This window comes from Lepidochelys olivacea (genome assembly GCF_965140295.1).
Source record: "Lepidochelys olivacea isolate rLepOli2 genome assembly, chromosome: 10".
Taxonomy (NCBI): Eukaryota; Metazoa; Chordata; order Testudines; family Cheloniidae; genus Lepidochelys; species Lepidochelys olivacea.
Genome location: NC_140420.1, coordinates 15,145,454 through 15,162,391, shown reverse-complemented (window position 1 = coordinate 15,162,391; position 16,938 = coordinate 15,145,454). Strand labels below are relative to the sequence as shown.

Sequence of the window (16,938 nt, the reverse complement as noted above, 5' to 3'; positions counted from 1 at the left end):
CCTTGGCTTATCCTGAAAAAAGACTAAAAATCAGAGAAAATGGAATAGTAGACTATAAACTCTTTCAAACAGAAAAATATTAAACCTCTGAATTGGAAAGGCATATTTTAATGTAGAGCTACGTTTTCAACTGTTTTTCTAAAGCCTATTTTGATAAATTCATTTAAAAATTTTAGACGTTAGTGTTCATAAGTAATTATGGAACTTAACTGTATTCAGTATTCAAGGTCAGCACTATTACTGAGTACTTTATTGAGTTAGAGTTATAGTGTTTTTTCAAGCATCTTACCGACTATGATGTGAAAATAAGTGATCTGTTGAGATTCTTGTGAAAGTAGCTCCCAGTCACAGATATGACCTACATATCTTGTGCACATTATGTATTGCATGATGTACTCTTTGAAACACAGCAGTTGCATGACAGTAGATAATAGAAGTCCTGAACCATATGATTAAATTTAATGGATAAAGGCTACAAGGGAGGGAAAGAGTAGTTGAAGCATTTCACATATCCCCAATTGTCTGAAAATTACAGAGAATCAAAATACAGTTTAATGTAGATAAGGATTTCTTATTTTTGAAAACCTTTTATTATTTACATATTGCAATATCAGGACACATTTAGTCACTGAAGATAATTGTTTTTATAGTGTTTTTTATGTTATCTTAGTCCTTATTTCTCTTGATGCTTTGTTTCCTTCCAGATACAACTTCTGGGAGATCTTAATTTTTGTAGGCTTTAGAGGACAATAATTATGAAGTTAGACTTGGAATTCTAAGAGGAACATAGAAGGGAGTAGTTACTTTTTAAAAACAAAACAAAAACCCCCGCAACCTCCTAGGAAAAGTATTGTAAGACTTAAGATTAATTATTTTGTAGTGTCCATCTTTGGTATGAAAATAGCTTATACTGATAACATTTTCATTTTATTCTGTATGGTATTTTCTTTGCACAATTTCAAAATTTATAAGTGGCATATTTAAAGTTTCTAGCTTTGTTATCCTGTCAGACTTTTACAAAAATTATATGCATCAGTGTTTAAACAAACCTAAAGGGGGAAGTTTTTTCTGGAGCTATTTAATAAAATAACATTTTAAAGTAATCAAGATACAAAGTGTTTCCCTTAAATTTCAGTTTAAGAATAAGGAATTTGTCTGATTATTTTTTTTTTTGCAGACTTCAAAATTTATTTTTCAATTATGATTAAGCGTGAGTGGTTACAGGATTAAAATAGTTATTTTAGTTAGTGTTAGATTAGATTAGGCTTTAATCTATTAAATTTGGGGTTTAATTCAAAATTGAAGTGTGAAAAAATAGATGAAATTAAATTGGTGAATATGCTTGCTTTGTGGAGTCTTCTATAATTTAATTTATTATGCAGAAAATGAAATTAGGTTTGTGATTAATTTGCAGTAGAAGTAGAAACTACATTATCAAATTAATAGAAACTTAATTACTGGATTTAGCAAATGTATTAACATTTTTGGACAACTATTAGTAGTAGATCATGCCTACATTTCCTTATGTGCTTTGGGCCTGTTCATTCTGAGTCAATGGGGTCTGCATTCTGTTACACTTAGAAGTGACCATGTTTGTATTTATAGTTTTCAACATCTTTTGTATTTACTTGATGTGTGGATATTTACATCTGGTTTCCAAGTCTTCTATGACATGTGTATATTAGTTAAGAATCTATCTAAAGGTAAACTGTGTTCCCTGCAGTTATTCTTAGGTTACTGTTGACAGATAGATATATTTTCAAAAGACATATGCAAATAATGTATTGTGGTTCCATAACCTCTTCTTCCAACAGTTGAGATCTTTCTTTCTTCCTACAAATACAAAAAGGAGATCAGATACCTCCAGGAGGCTCCAGGGATTGGCCATACCCTTTCCATCCTCATTCTAAAATCTCTATCTACAGCCAAGCAAATGGAGTTCAGCTTGTTTTCTCTCTTATCTGTTACCATCCCAGCTTTTAAAGCCAAGTTTAAGTTCCAATAGTTTCCCGCTCTATAATTTTGCCAGAATTTTTGATGGGATGGTTCTATAAACAGGACCATTTGCCAAGTTCTGTGCCTTCTCTCTCCCAACATAGTACAGTCGGCTAAATAGAGCCAAGGCAAGGAGCTAGCCCGTCTTTGAAGAAATCTCTCCACTGTCATAGAAAGAGAGAATTGTTGCAATTATTCCTGGCGTAGGCGGATGGATGTTGAGCCTGGAACAATCCTATTAAATACGAGCTGATGGTGAATGACATCTCTCACCTTCTGGTTAATAGGAGTAGTAGAACTAGTTCCCCCAGAAAAAAGCTGCTTCTTCTAGTATATATCCCGGTGGGTGCTCCACTATAGGATGTGCGTGTACCTGAACACATGCAGTTGGAAATTTGACTCAGCAGTGTGTGTGGGTCTGTGCCTGGACGCTCTACTACCTTGTGTTCCAAAGCAAGAGTATAAAGGAAGGAGAAGATCTGCTGTTGCTCCAGTTTCTTCTCAGTGCTTGCTGCTCAAGACAGAGTGACTGTATCCGCTGCTTCCTAGAAGACTTTGCCATTAGTTGGTGTATTTTCTTTTCTCAGTATTTAGTTTCCTTTTCCTTCCACAAGTTTGTGTGTTAGGGGGATTCCTACCCAGGACTGATTCCTTGGCCTTCCTCTTCTGCCAAACTTCTGGGGTATGCTGAAGGTCCCAGGATTCAAATCGTGCTAGACCTGCAACATATTTTTCTCCTGGAGTGATGGGCATTCTAGCTGTTTCCAGTGTCTCAGAGACTCTCATTCCATCCAAGTGCAAAATTTGTATGGGGTTTAAGAGGAAGTCCTTACTCCTTTGATTTGGCATCTAGATTTGATGCCCAGCTTGGAAGAGTAGTGTTGAAGTTGCTTTAATATTTCTCAATCTCTTTCACCTGGTGGGTCATTGTGGTTTGCCAGAGGAGGGGATGCATATAGGTAATTCTCAAAAGAGAAAGTTAGTTATTGTAGTAATTGGTTTGTTGAGATAATTGTCTGTATAAGTCCGTACACTGCACCCACCGTCCCCACTTCTTCACATTAGTTGGTTAAGGATTTTTGAATTACTGGAAAGAACAAAAGTGGGTTCAGGATTACACCCTGATTTATATCTTCGGATTCTGTTATGAGTAATGATAAGATTTTGTCTCAGAGATCACAGACTGTGTCTTTCAGAGACCTATGTGACATTTTCCCTTCAGCTTTAGCCACGTGCCCTGAGTGGCGGGGCCGGAGCCTTGGAGCCCCAGCCACTGCGGGGTCCCCGAGGTGTCAGGTACTGTGGGTGGCAGGGGCCCCGAAGAGCCAAGTTGCCGGCCCCAGAGTCTTCAGCTGCCACGGGCGGTGGGGGCCCCGGATGTTTGAGCTGTGGGCGGTGGAGGCCCCAGATGTCTGAGCTGTGGGCAGTGTGGGCCCTGGACTCTCAGCTGTTGCAGGTGTTAGACACATCCTCGTCCCCCATCCACCTCCCAGTGGGGCTCGGGTTTTAGTCATCCCCCCCATCAGTTCCACCCCCATTATTTTTAGTAAAAGTCAGACAGGTGGTCACGGGCTTCTGTGAATTTTAGTTTATTGCCCATGACCTGTGTGTGACTTTTACTAAAAATAATTGTGACAAAATCTTAACCTTAGTTATGAGAAAAGAGGCTGTATGGATAAGTCCTTCTTATGGCTGCATGCCGTGGGATTCTGACGTACGTGTAATTGTGGTAACCTGTTATTTTTATCATAGTAATTATAAAAACAATGTTTGCTCTGATAAGTAAATGTGTTGGTGTTATCTATGGGTAATTCCACATTTGTCAGTATTTTCCCAATATTTTCTACACTTTACATTTGACTGTGATTTCTTCATTGCCTTGGTAAATCTTGAACTAATTCAAGGAGCAAGACTTAGCTTTTAGTAGTGGTTGAAATAGATAAATAAAACATTATCTGTCTAAATTAAGCTGTCTGCAAAGCAAAGTACAAAAGTCTTTCACCAGAGTGAAGCGAGTGATATTTCTTCTCCCCTTCTTACGGCTGAAGTTACTTATTTTCTTCTCAGATGGGCTCTGTGTGGAGCCCATGTGACATGAATGAAAAAGATTAATTAATTGAGCTCACTCTCTGTCATTCCTATCTGCCATTGAGAAACAAAGCAAAAAATATCTAAAATAGGCATTTTCACCAAACTGGAGTAATTCCTATAGTGAAATGAATGACTTGGTGTAAAAATAAATTAACATGGTAGCATATTTCTACCACGTTGGATATTTGCATGTCATTAGAATACTGTAGTTGTAATTTGGGGACATTTTGCTGCACTTCATGGAGTTACAGAAAGAAATAATGCAGTCCTATTGTCACTTTTTTGTAAAGTGATTTACTCATATTGCTCACTAGAGGGTAGACTTGGAATTATAATCAGATATTTTTATTATAATATCTGTAGTTATCAGAGTTGTGCTGCGCATAGTGTATAAAAGCAGAACAGGGACTGTCAGTTAACTACAGTAATAGTTCTTAGACTCTAACAAAATTATTCTTCATGTCTCTAACCTGGAAACTGCACGTGTCCTTTATGAGTTTTTCTTATGTTTTGAAAGAAATTGAAATTAATATGTAAGTCTAATATAGGACAGTCTCACACTAAATATTTTGGCGTGAGAATCAGCATTGTTGTGGCTACCAATGGTGCTCTGAACATTTTTTTAGAGCAGCTGCTGCTATGAAACCAGCAGAGTGTAAAACACCATTATATGTTGATACAAAGAAAATAAATTTCTTTTAAATTAATTTGATTTTTTTAAATCAGAATAGAAAAAGATAAAGAAATCCTGTCATGATTTAAAAAAACTCTCTAAAAGTTAGCAGCATCATAAGGAATTCATTAAATTGATATCGTCCGTGTGTGTGTGTGTGAGAGAGAGAGAGAGAGAAGTATGCTATGTATATAATGTGTGAGTATATAGTGGTTACCCTTTAAAAACCTAAGAGATTTATGGCAACTGTCAGGTTTTTAGGAGGTGATTATTTGTGCATGCATGTATGCATTTCCTTCTCTCTGTCTCTCTCTCGCTCTCTCTCTCACACACACTGAATTGTGGCTAATAGTGTATAGGGCCAGTTTTTTTTATTTTGCATTCAAAAAGTACACCCACAAAAACATGGTGTATTGAGGTTCTGTAAAATTTGTTTGTAGAGGGAGTTACCAGATTTGTGGACAAAATGCATCTTTTTGTGACCCCTGTTTTTGTGGTTGTGGTTGAAAATTTGGCCCCAGTGTGTTTGTAATTATTTCATTGTTAGTGCACTGTAAATGGATGTTCATGGCAGATGTTTGTCTAATATGATCCAATTTCTCTTTCCTCTCAGGTTTTACACTCACAATTATTTTAACTTATTTCTCTCAAATGCTTAATAGTTATATTGGAGACCTAGAAAATATTTTACATATGTAACAGACTGCACAGTAGTTTGTGTTCTAAATGTACTGTGTCATCTCTGAGATTAACAGATAATTTTCCCTAGCATTCTAGTTGTATTAAGCCATATTGGAGATTTCACATGCAGAAATTGTTCTACTATAAGGGTATGTCTTCACTACCCGCCGATTGGCGGGCAGCGATCGAGCCAGCGGGGATCGATTATCATGTCTAGTCTAGACGCGATAAATCGACCCCCGAGCACTCTCCTGTACTCCAGCGCTGGGAGAGGCATAGGCAGAGTCGAAGGGGGAGCGGCAGCAGTCGACTAACCGCGGTGAAGACACCACAGGAAGTCGATCTAAGTACGTCGACTTCAGCTACATTATTCACATAGCTGAAGTTGCGTAACTTAGATCGATCCCCCCAGTGTAAACCAGGGCTAACTGTGAATCTTGTACAGGCTGTGAGGAAATGTGTAGTGCGTTTCTAACACAGTAAAGCTAAAGAAGACCTTGCTTGTTTTGACAAATTGATCAATGGTAAATATTATGCAATTTTCAGAGTTTAATATGCAGTAACTGGGATTTACACTATTGTCAGTTTCTATCTTGTAAATTCTGTTCTGTTTGGGCTCTTATCCCATGTTCTCCACTGTGGTACCTAAGCACCTACCAATAGTTTGCAGTAGCCATTTTGGTCCTAGGATATGAGAGAGACAAGATAGCAGATAAGGTAATATCTTGTATTGAACCAACTTCTGTTGGTACAAAGCACAAGCTTTCGAGGCACACAGAACTCTTTTTCAGTTCTGGGGAAAGAAAAAGACTGAGGTAAATACAAGCTGGGACAGATTGTTAAGCATAAGACAGAGGTGTTAACAGACCTCTCTTCCTTTAATAGTCCCTATGTGCTAACTACTTAGGCTAAACAATCGCCACTTTGCATTTAGCGGTGATGCTCGGAGTACTTTTCCCAGACCTGAAGAAGATCTCTGTGTGGCTCGAAATTTTGTGTCTCTCACCAACAGAAGTTTGTCCAATAAAAGATACTACCTCACCCATGTTGTCTGTCTCCTATCCTGGGATTGACATGGCTACAATTACACAGGCCAGATAACGAGTGATCACTTTGTGAAAGTTGTTCGCACATGGGTGATAGGGTGTTTTTGTCTTTTATCATTTTTGTGTGTGAGTTCATTAAAGAGTTTAGTATTTGTCTGGTTTCACCCACATAGTTGTTGTTGGGGCAGTGGATGAAGTACATTCACCACATGTTGTGATAAGCACATGTAGGACCCATGGATCTTGAAAGCTGTGTTGTGTGTGATATGTCTGCAGGTTCTGCATCTCTTGTTCTGGCAGGGTCTAGTGCCCCTTTGACTTGATGTATCCTGGTCTGTGGGGAGCTTGCTTCTGATGATGCGGTTGTGGGGTTGTTTGAAGGTTGGTGTTAACACACTACATTTGCCTGCTACTCTTAAATGCATATTTTCAAATCCCTTATGCATAACGGCTGACCCTCAATTGCCCACTTCATTTTTAGTGACCGCTTATAACGTGTTACGTCTTATGCTTAACAATCTGTTCTGACTTGTATTTAGCTCAGACAAGGTTGATGAGGCAATATCTTTTATTGGACCAGCTTCTTTTTGGTGAGAGAAACTTGAGCTTTTTTGTGTTTAGCTTGGACATTCTGATTCCCTTCCCCAGAACTGAAGAAGAGCTCTGTGTAGCACAAAAGCTTGTACCTTCCACCAACAGAAGTTGGTCCAATAAAAAATGTTACCTCCCCTACCTTATGTCTCACTTACCAGTAATGCATGTGGCGCATGGTTCTGTCTTTCTTCCTCTCTGCAGGGGGAAAATTCTGTGTGGATTTAAACTATTTTTATTTTCACTTTAATTTTTTAAAGATATTTTTATTTAAGCTGTGCTGTGTGTTCTTATTAGTGAGAGCAAAGTCGAGATGAGTGCGTTGCACTCAGAACAGGAAGTGCTAGGATTTATGGTGGTTCTTAGATCTTGCAGGATTTTGTTCTACAGTCTCAGACCAACTCTCGATAAAGCATTATCTCCTGCACAACCACACTTTATCCCTGTAGTACATGGTTCCAGTTGTTGACCCCAGTTCTCATCCTGGAGCTGTGGGCAACTGTTCAGATGTCCCGGCACAGATTATTAAGTATCTTGAAGATATGGATGGAGATCTTGAATTTGATATGATATTCAGTGGAGTACTACTATAGCAAGCAGAGGACAAGTTTGATATTCTAGCGGTAACCTGAGTTGTTAAGAAGAGCTGCTTTGTTTTGTACTAACTGGAGTTTCCTGAGCATTGATTGTGCCCAAGTAGACTGTATTGTGGTAATCCAATCAGGATGTAACAAAGGCATGTACTATTGAGGCCACGTCCCACTTAGGATGGAACACTTATCTAGCCAGCCATAGGTAGCAGAATGCATTGTTTGCATATGTGAGAGTATAACATCAGTGAGAATCCAAAACCATTCCCAAATTGCAGAGTCATTTGACTAATTGTGGGATATGTATCTTCAACTAGAGGAGACAGCATGTAGCTGCAAATTCTCTTTAAACTGGAACAATCTCTCTGCTGTTTGGATTCAGCTTCAACCAGCTATTCATGCTTGGTCTGATCTTGGACAAACAGTAGGCTAGCTTGGAGACGCTGGAGTTGTGAAGGATGAACAGAGCTGTTTGTTTGCATGTTGTTGGCATTTCTATTCAGGATGTCTTATCCATTCTCCTAGTTGTTTCATACAAATATTGAACACTGAAAAGAGTAAAAAGAAATGTATTTTTCTGTTCTGAGCCGTAAGAAATAAAAATAATTGTTTTGAATAGCAGACAGCAATTTTACTACTTTGTTTTGGAATTACTTCTGACTTTCGAGATTACTCCCCAGTTGGTGCTCTTTCATCTCATTTTTTAAAAAAGGTATCTATACCCAGATACAGAATAAAATAGAGCTAAGATCTCTTTTGTACTATCTAATACCACTTAATTTCATTTTAAGTCAAAAGGAAGCTCACATTAGTAGATTGGAAAATAAGCTTCAGCCATTCTTCCTCTGCTGTATGATTTGATCTAATCCAGCCTACTCCATACCACACGCATTCCATGATATCTGAATTGGTGAACTACATAAAACCAAATAAAGATGGTTAATCATGTATAGTTACAGTATTCAGAGGTTTCACAGTGTTATTTCTAATGTCCCCATGACCATGAAGCAGTAAGGTATTAGGAGAATCTATATAGGCAAAAGAGCTGGGAAAACAAATGGATTTGTCTAGAGCTTTGTGCAGGAGAAGGAAGCAACAGAGAGCCTGGTGGATTAAGTCATCTAGTGTACAGTTTATTACAAATTGGTTGTAATTATCAGATTCCAAAATGAAACTTCATACAGAGATGAAATACCCAACAGAACCTGTGCAACTAAATGTAGCAAACCTGTATGCACCATGGAATTATTTTTGTTTGTACTGCTGTAGCGCTTAGATTCCTAGCCCAGTAGTGCTATGTACTCTACTCATATGTAACAAAGATGGTCTGATCCCTTTCACGAGTAGTTTCATCTCCCATTCTGTGTCCTCAAAATTAATCTGAACATATTAGCTTTTTTCTTTTTGTGTTTGGTATTCATCATTTGCTTTTAGTAACCACTCACATGTTTTATACACTGACTTTCTTGGTAATGTTTTTTGTGTTCAAAATGCTAATTGTAGTAGTTACTTTTCCAGTGTATGTAATAACCATTTTTAGCATTTTCCTCCATATTACCACTGTAGATCTATTTTAATGCATAATGGTGTGCTGTACATGGTGCACCTAAAAATGTTTTGCTTGAGGGCACAAAGATGAAAGAACAACTTTTAAAATGCCAACTTCAAATATCTGATAGTTAAATATACCATACGGCATTCAGAATGATACATTTTTTTAAAAAATTTCTTTTAGACTTTGACTTCAGCGTACCAGGCTCTATGAAACTTCACAATCTTATTTCTAAACTGAAGAAGTGGATCAAAATCCTAGAGGCGAAAACTAAGCAGCTTCCAAAGTTTTTCCTCATAGAGGAGAAGTGTCGTTTTCTAAGTAATTTCTCAGCTCAAACTGCAGAAGTGGAGATTCCTGGAGAGTTCCTTATGCCAAAGCCAACACATTATTACATCAAAATTGCAAGGTAAACTACCACTGGGTAAAAGGTAGATGTAACTGAAAAAGTAAAGGTTTAAAAAAACAAATCCCCTTCCCCCACTTCTTGTGATGCAGTATCAATCCCAGTTACAGAAATGCACTTTATTTGTGTCTCTGTATTGAAATGACTTAATGGAATATCTAATGGCATGTTACATTCTTATGTCTTAACATAATACAGTTCTAATTTTAGATTCATATGGTAGTTTTACAGGGTCTTACTGGGAAATTAGGGAGGAGGAGAATATTTTTAAGCTCATTGTAATCTCCTTTACATTAGTGTAAATCCAGAGTATTTCTGCTAACTACTAGAGTCAGTAGAGGTATTCTGGTTTTTCATCAGTGTTGTGGTTATCAGAATCTGGTCAAGAGAATAGCTTGAATTAAAAGCTTCATTCTTAAATGTAGAAAAGACAAAGACGAAAACTTTCTTCATAACCATGTTCTTTTTTTTCTTTAAACAGAATACAAATCTTTGCTGAGCTCTTAGTAGAAGTGTAGCTTATAATACAATAATATAATCTCATTTTAAAGAAGTCACAGTTGAGCGTTGGTTTTGCAGAAGCTCAGGAGCTAACAAGGTGTTTCTTTGTACCTCTAAATACGACATTTCTATTTTATTTTATTTTTTTTAAAAAGTCTTGCTTTGATCTCAGAGGACAGAAATAAAGCTTTAGGCTTTGAAAGCTCAGGTGCTTTTATCTGTTCCTTTTCTTGATAGATTTATGCCCAGAGTGGAGATAGTACAGAAGCACAACACTGCAGCCAGAAGACTCTATATCCGCGGCCATAATGGAAAGATTTACCCATATCTAGTAATGAATGATGCTTGCCTGACAGAGTCTCGCAGAGAAGAGCGAGTATTACAGCTCCTTCGCCTTTTGAACCCCTGCTTAGAGAAAAGAAAAGAAACCACTAAGCGGCATTTATTTTTCACAGGTACAGTAAGAGCAGGTTTTAGATAATCCTTTGTGTCTAAGAAAATCATGTTCCTTAAAGTGATGTAAGAAGATCTAATTATTTAAACTAAAATTTGAAATATGTGTGACATCAAATTAAATTGATGTAAATCCTGCCTCTATCCTGGTGATCACAGAGGCTTCCCAGGCACTGTGACTCCACTGTCCGAGGGGAAAGGGGAATGTGCGGTATTTCGGGACATTTTTAGAAGAGGTTACAAATACTGTGTGGAGCAAAGTCATCTGTGAATGATTGGCCATACCTCTGCACTATGTCCCAAAGGATCCATTGCTGCGGCAATATGCAGATCCACCTGATGACATTTACCGGACAGTTTTATTTTAAATTAGTGATGTGTGAATACCAGACTACCCCCACCCACTTCTAGATAATCCAAAAGCAATGGGAAGGTGTTAAGCATCTGGAAGACAACCGCTCATGTAAAACTTTGAATTTGGCATCATTTCCATATTCTACCTATTAGGCCATTACTCATTAATTCTTAGGCTTAAAATAAAAGGCTTCATCGGCACTGCATAACATTTACTGCTAAACAATTACTAAACTAATGTGAGTTCAGTAATTCAGATATCTTTAATATAGACCTCTTTGTGTGCATATATTTATGCATAATTTTGGTCTTGAAAGAGCTAACTTGGAGGCTGTCTCCATGCTCACACTACAGCCTGGCAATGTTTGGGAACAACAGTGAACAAAACAGTAGCTGTCTTGCCTCTGTTTCCTCAGTTAGACCTCTCCCTCACACTGTAATTTTTTATATTAATTGCAAAAATCTTCATTCATGCAGTATCTTTATGCATGCAATATTAAAGTTCAGAGACAAAGTGGGTGTGGTAATATCTTTTATTGGACAACTACAACAACACTGCATATAGTAAGGTTGAAAGTTAAGTATGTAAAAGACAGGAACTGACAGTTAAGATGGAAGGTACTGTCAATTCTTCCCCTGTGTACGTGCATTTTGATTATTTTGTGTCTTGCTAATAAATAATACGGTCGTCATGGTGAAGTTGTGAAACACTCCTTACTGAGAGTATTTGATTCTTCACAGTACACTTGGTCTGCCTGTGACTTGAACACTAATACAAATATAATGTCTTTGTTCAATTAAATTGTTGGCAAGTTCCAGCTGCCAGCCAACTAATACATTATATAGTAATATAAATACCCATCGTCTTGGAAGATTGTGAAGCACTTAGAAGTTCTGTATACAACACCACTGTAATGCAATCAGAGGTGGAGGGCAGAAACCAACTGTCTCACAATTGAGGGTAAGGGAAATTTGTAGTCAAGGACAGTGGGGCAGACTTGCTGTTTTAGCGTGGGTCCTCGAGTTTTTTGAGCCAGATTTTTGTGTCAGTCTCTCTTTGCACCCACAGTTGCTGTTATGTACTTGATACAGATGCAATCATGAACTTAGATGACTGACTGACATAAATTACAACTGCTAATAATTACAAGTGCAAAAAAGACCTAGCTTCAAAAATGTGACCCTTAATGTCCACACAGAGAAGAATCCCACTCAAAATTCCCAGCCAAAGGAATTCTTATCAAAACGGCATAATATGTGTGTGTGTGTGTGTGTGTGTCTATAGATAGATAGATAGATAGATAGCTCGATCATTGTATAGACATATGTAGGAAATATGCATTCTCCAAACCATTGATATAACCTATCACAGAACAGGCAAAATAACTTGTGCAGTGTCTTAACTTCTTAGGGGGTTATTTAGTTCATATATGTGGGAAGACAACTGTATGTCATGCTCAGTACTAATGACAATTAAAAAGACAGGATAAACCCCCTTGAAAGATTACTTAATGGATACAGAAGCTGACTCTTAAATGTAGCATATATAATAACATAAATGCTATGGTGGATATGCAAAGAACCTAATTTTAAACTACAATCTCTTTTTTAAAAAAATAAATAAAAAATCAAAATCAGTACATCCTCTTGTTGTGTTATTACACATTTTTGTCAGCGCCTACAAGTGAAGAAGGCTAAGTTTCTCCTCCGAGGGTTAAATGGAAGCAAAACAGAAGACCCAGCTCATTAATGACAATTCTGCATGTAACACAAATTATATTGGGTGTTTTTTTTCAAGTTACTGAAGAAACCACATTGAACTGTTGAAATAAGGATTTGGGGGTGAGGGGGGAAAACTCGTTGTTACAAGTAAGCTGAGATCAATTATTTCAACACTTTCATTGCTTGCAATGAAACAATCTACCTGGTGACCAAAAGATCAAGATTGCCAAACAAACTAAATTAATATCATCCATGTAAAACTAGCTACAAAAGAGCTCTAGTCTGATTCTTTCTTAAAAGAAGTGCAGAATGCAAATAGCAGACATAGTGTTGCGTGTGTTTAGAAAAAACTAGTTAGGCTCAGTTCTGCAAAGCATCCAACTGGACTGTAGGCAAAATTTCAAAAGTATCTACGTCTCTAGGCTCCTAAATCACTTAGGTGCTTTTGAAAATGTTAACTATTTATACTTAGTTGAAGAGAGACACAATCTTATCATGTGAAGGTCTGTTCTTCACAGATTTTTGCAATGTTCTTTCTCTCCAGTTGTGGGTTCACCTCAATGTTCTATTAAATTTTTTTGTTGTTCTTTAGAGTTTTTTTTTATATATGTATTGGAGTGAGACCAGAATGATTTAATCAGATACTGAAAACGTGTGTTCGCAGTAGGTAGATTAGTATCTGAAACAAAAATTCTCCTCTTTCCTACAAATAAGAGACCCAGGATGAACTGTGAATCACTAGATTTTTACTAACATGGTTTAGCTGTAGGAAATTCAACCATCCCTTTCAGTGTGATACAGAAATGTTTTTCCCACTCAGAAATTCCTTTGCATGGTATGACATGGAGTGAAAAAGAAAATGCCTCTCTTTTATTAAGCTTTTTTTTTTTTTTGTTTAACCAAGTAGTTGAATGTGCTATGAGGAATAAAAATCTCCACTTGACATACATCAGTTGATTATCACAGCAATGTTTAAGGGCTGATATCTGCATGCTGATTCTCCCATTTCTTAGTGTTTTGATTATGTATTAACAAGTTTCTTCCTGTCTTTTTTTTTTCCTGTTCCAAAATTTATTTCTAGTCCCCCGTGTTGTAGCAGTCTCTCCCCAGATGCGCTTGGTTGAAGACAATCCCTCTTCTCTCTCCCTGGTGGAGATCTATAAGCAACGCTGTGCCAAGAAAGGCATTGAGCATGACAACCCTATTTCTCGTTACTATGACAGATTGGCAACAGTCCAAGCACGAGGGACACAAGCCAGCCATCAGGTATTGAATCTTTGTTTACTATTATTCAAACTCACTTCTTAGGGGCTTTGTGACATTATACTTTGCTTTCCTTTCTCGTGTTTGCTACATACATTGTATGTGTGGTGGTGGTGGTGGTGTTTTTTACCTGATATCTCATTAGTCCCATTATCTCATCAGTATTCTGAAGAATCTCAGGAAACTTACGCCCTCAAAAAAGCCTCACTACCTAATCTACTTTATTAACTACATAAGTGTAATTCTAACTAGTGTAGAGAAAAACATGGTGTTTATATTATTTTCTAGTCCAATGTCTAGTACTTCTGAAAGGTGTCAGTTGAGAGCATCAGAAGCAGAACTCCTGGCGCCACAAAAACAGATACAGTATTGGTAGATGTGGTGTAAGCTTCCCCATGCTGGTTTGCTATGGTATCTGAGTCAGGTTTATCTTTTTGCATGAGGCTGCAAACATGTCATTCATGAGGCCAGGTTTTGGAAAGTGGACGTCTCTTCACTAAAAGCTGAACTGAGCCCATGGATTTATTTCACCAAAGTCAGATACAAAGTATAGTCAGTCACCACTAACTTGAACCTAATTCATATTTGTGCCCTGCTGAGTACAGGGCTCCATATCCTATTGTAACTCCCAGGAGCCATCCAGTGCTGATAAAATAAGGTTATTAAAGGTTTTCCTTTTTTATATAAATATATATGTCTTTCACCATGCCAGTCCAGTTTCAGATTAGTTGTGGAAATACACAATATGTTTATCTGCTGAATGTGTTGTTGCAAGAAAGTCTTTCAGCCTTTCTGTGTTACAAAACAAAATGATGTGTTACGTAACATCTGTTTCTGTTTTGAGGCTGATTCCTTCAGGTTATCAAACTTCATCGTGAACAGTCATTTAATTGAAGCCAGTATGATGATGATTCTCTTTTGAATGTAATGGAACAGATTCTAGCTTTATTTCTTTTTCTAATTAATTAGGCTAGTATATGCTACAGTAATTAAATATGGTAGTAGTTTGCAGATGTTTACATCCAGGGGAGAACTCTGCTGCACAGTGTGAAATTACAGAAATAGTTGAAAGCCTTTCTTTAGTTTTACTATTGAGAGGGCACCCAGATTGTGCTAAGCACTGTCCAAACATACATCTTTGCTCCAAAGATCTTGTGTTCTGTGTTTTTTCTCCCAGTTCCACTTACTTGTGAAAATGCCCTTCATTTCCTCCTACAAACCCCTAACCAAAAAGATAAAACAGTTTTTGTAGGTCTGTGCCTGTAATGTCCCAGATGCAATTTCATACCTTTTTCCTTGTAGCCCTTTATGTGTGGAACACCATTCTGCAAAAATCTGTCCTCTTCATATCATAATGGCTAATGAGCTGAGACTATTGCGATTGATCTGTTCAGAGCTAGTTTATGACAAATATGCTCATACCACTGTTATCCTGTCCATCCTTCTTCCTTGGTGATTTGTTAGTCTCAGCAACCGGTTAACCTGCGTCTTAAGTCAAGGGCCTAATTTAAAACCCATTGAAGTCAATGTGGGAGTCTTTCCATTGATTTCAGTGAATTTAGGATAACGCTCCAAGAGTAAAGTTTTTGGGTCAGGGACTGTTTGATCACATCTGTACAGTGCCTAGTATGGTGGGTCCCCACCGGGGTCCAGAACCTCTGGAAATAACTAATACAACTACAAAATAATATAAATATCAAGTCCTGAAGGGAGGATTTGAGTTCACTGCGAAGTGCTTCTTCAGCTTGGAGTGAAACTGTCCATCCCAATTTGTCGTCTTTGCCTCTTTCACAGAGTGGAAAGAAACACTTTGTCTTTCCTGATTGTGGGGTATGGGATATTTGGTAGGAGTGAATTGATGCTGGTTATATTAATGAAGGTACAGCAAGAAAAGTTGCTTTTGAAGATGAAGAGTTAAGTACTTCTCTATCAGTCTGTTATGCAAGTGCAGCAGCAGGGTGTATTGAATGTCCTTCGGATCACTCCTGATTTTTCTTGAGATGTTGAATAGAAGGTATAATAACTGTTTGGTCTTCCGGCTTCTGTTAGATCTATAAGCAGCTTTCTGATGTCCTTATGGTAATAATTCATCTGACATTCTCAAGGCAAAGAAACATCTCTTGTCATAATCTGAAATGACCTTGAAACCATTCAGGATATACACTTTCAAAATTTCTCATATGTTTATAGAAGAGTTAGAAAAAATACTGGAATGAATGCATCTGTTTTAGAATCATGATTCCACCTTAAAATGGAACAGTTGAGGGAAGAAGAGGGGTAGGTTAGTAAAGTTAGCTCTGATATTTCATTAGTACATTTTTATATTGACCGATCAGTAGATAGTAGTGGTTTAAAAATCACTTGTCTTAACTAAATTTGCTTTGCTTTTAGGTTCTTCGGGATATACTTAAAGAAGTGCAGAGTAACATGGTGCCACGCAGTATGCTTAAGGAATGGGCTTTACATACATTCCCAAATGCCACAGATTACTGGACGTTTCGAAAGATGTTCACAATTCAGTTGGCATTAATTGGCTTTGCAGAATTTGTCTTTCATTTAAATAGACTCAACCCTGAGATGTTACAGATTGCCCAGGTATATTGCATTCACTGAAGATGCACATTTTCTTCTTTGATAAAGTGAAATTTTGTAATTTAACTTTTGAAATGACTATATGTTTACTATACACTGTACACTGATTTGATTTTTTTTGCATGCGTTTATGCACCCTGTGTGTAATCAACAGAGCATTTCAGTAGGCCTCTCTCTTCACTACATGATTATACAAAATATATGCAATAATAAAAAATGCCATCAGTGGACACACACATTACCCTCTAAATTCTCAGCTTTTGGAAGGACAACTCCTGTTCATCAAAAAGGGTCTCAAAAACAACATAAAAACTCTCAAATGCTCATGTAGATGTGTGTACAGTCTCAGATTCCCTTTTCCCCATTCTTCACAAGCACTATCTTGACTATTTTCCTGTGTCAAATATCAAGTGGTTTTAGAGCTTCAT

General features: G+C 37.4%; 1 protein-coding gene across 3 annotated transcripts in view; it reads left to right on the top strand.

Moving 5' to 3' along the window:
• Positions 1-16,938, top strand: part of TRRAP (transformation/transcription domain associated protein) — a 154,311-nt gene that overhangs the window by 124,695 nt on the left and 12,678 nt on the right. For all 3 annotated transcript variants that reach the window (XM_084641925.1, XM_084641926.1, XM_084641924.1), the window contains 4 exons: positions 9,403-9,628; positions 10,364-10,581; positions 13,737-13,921; positions 16,310-16,513. In XM_084641925.1, coding sequence (XP_084498051.1) covers positions 9,403-9,628; positions 10,364-10,581; positions 13,737-13,921; positions 16,310-16,513 — 833 coding nt within the window. The remainder of the gene's footprint in view (positions 1-9,402; positions 9,629-10,363; positions 10,582-13,736; positions 13,922-16,309; positions 16,514-16,938) is intronic.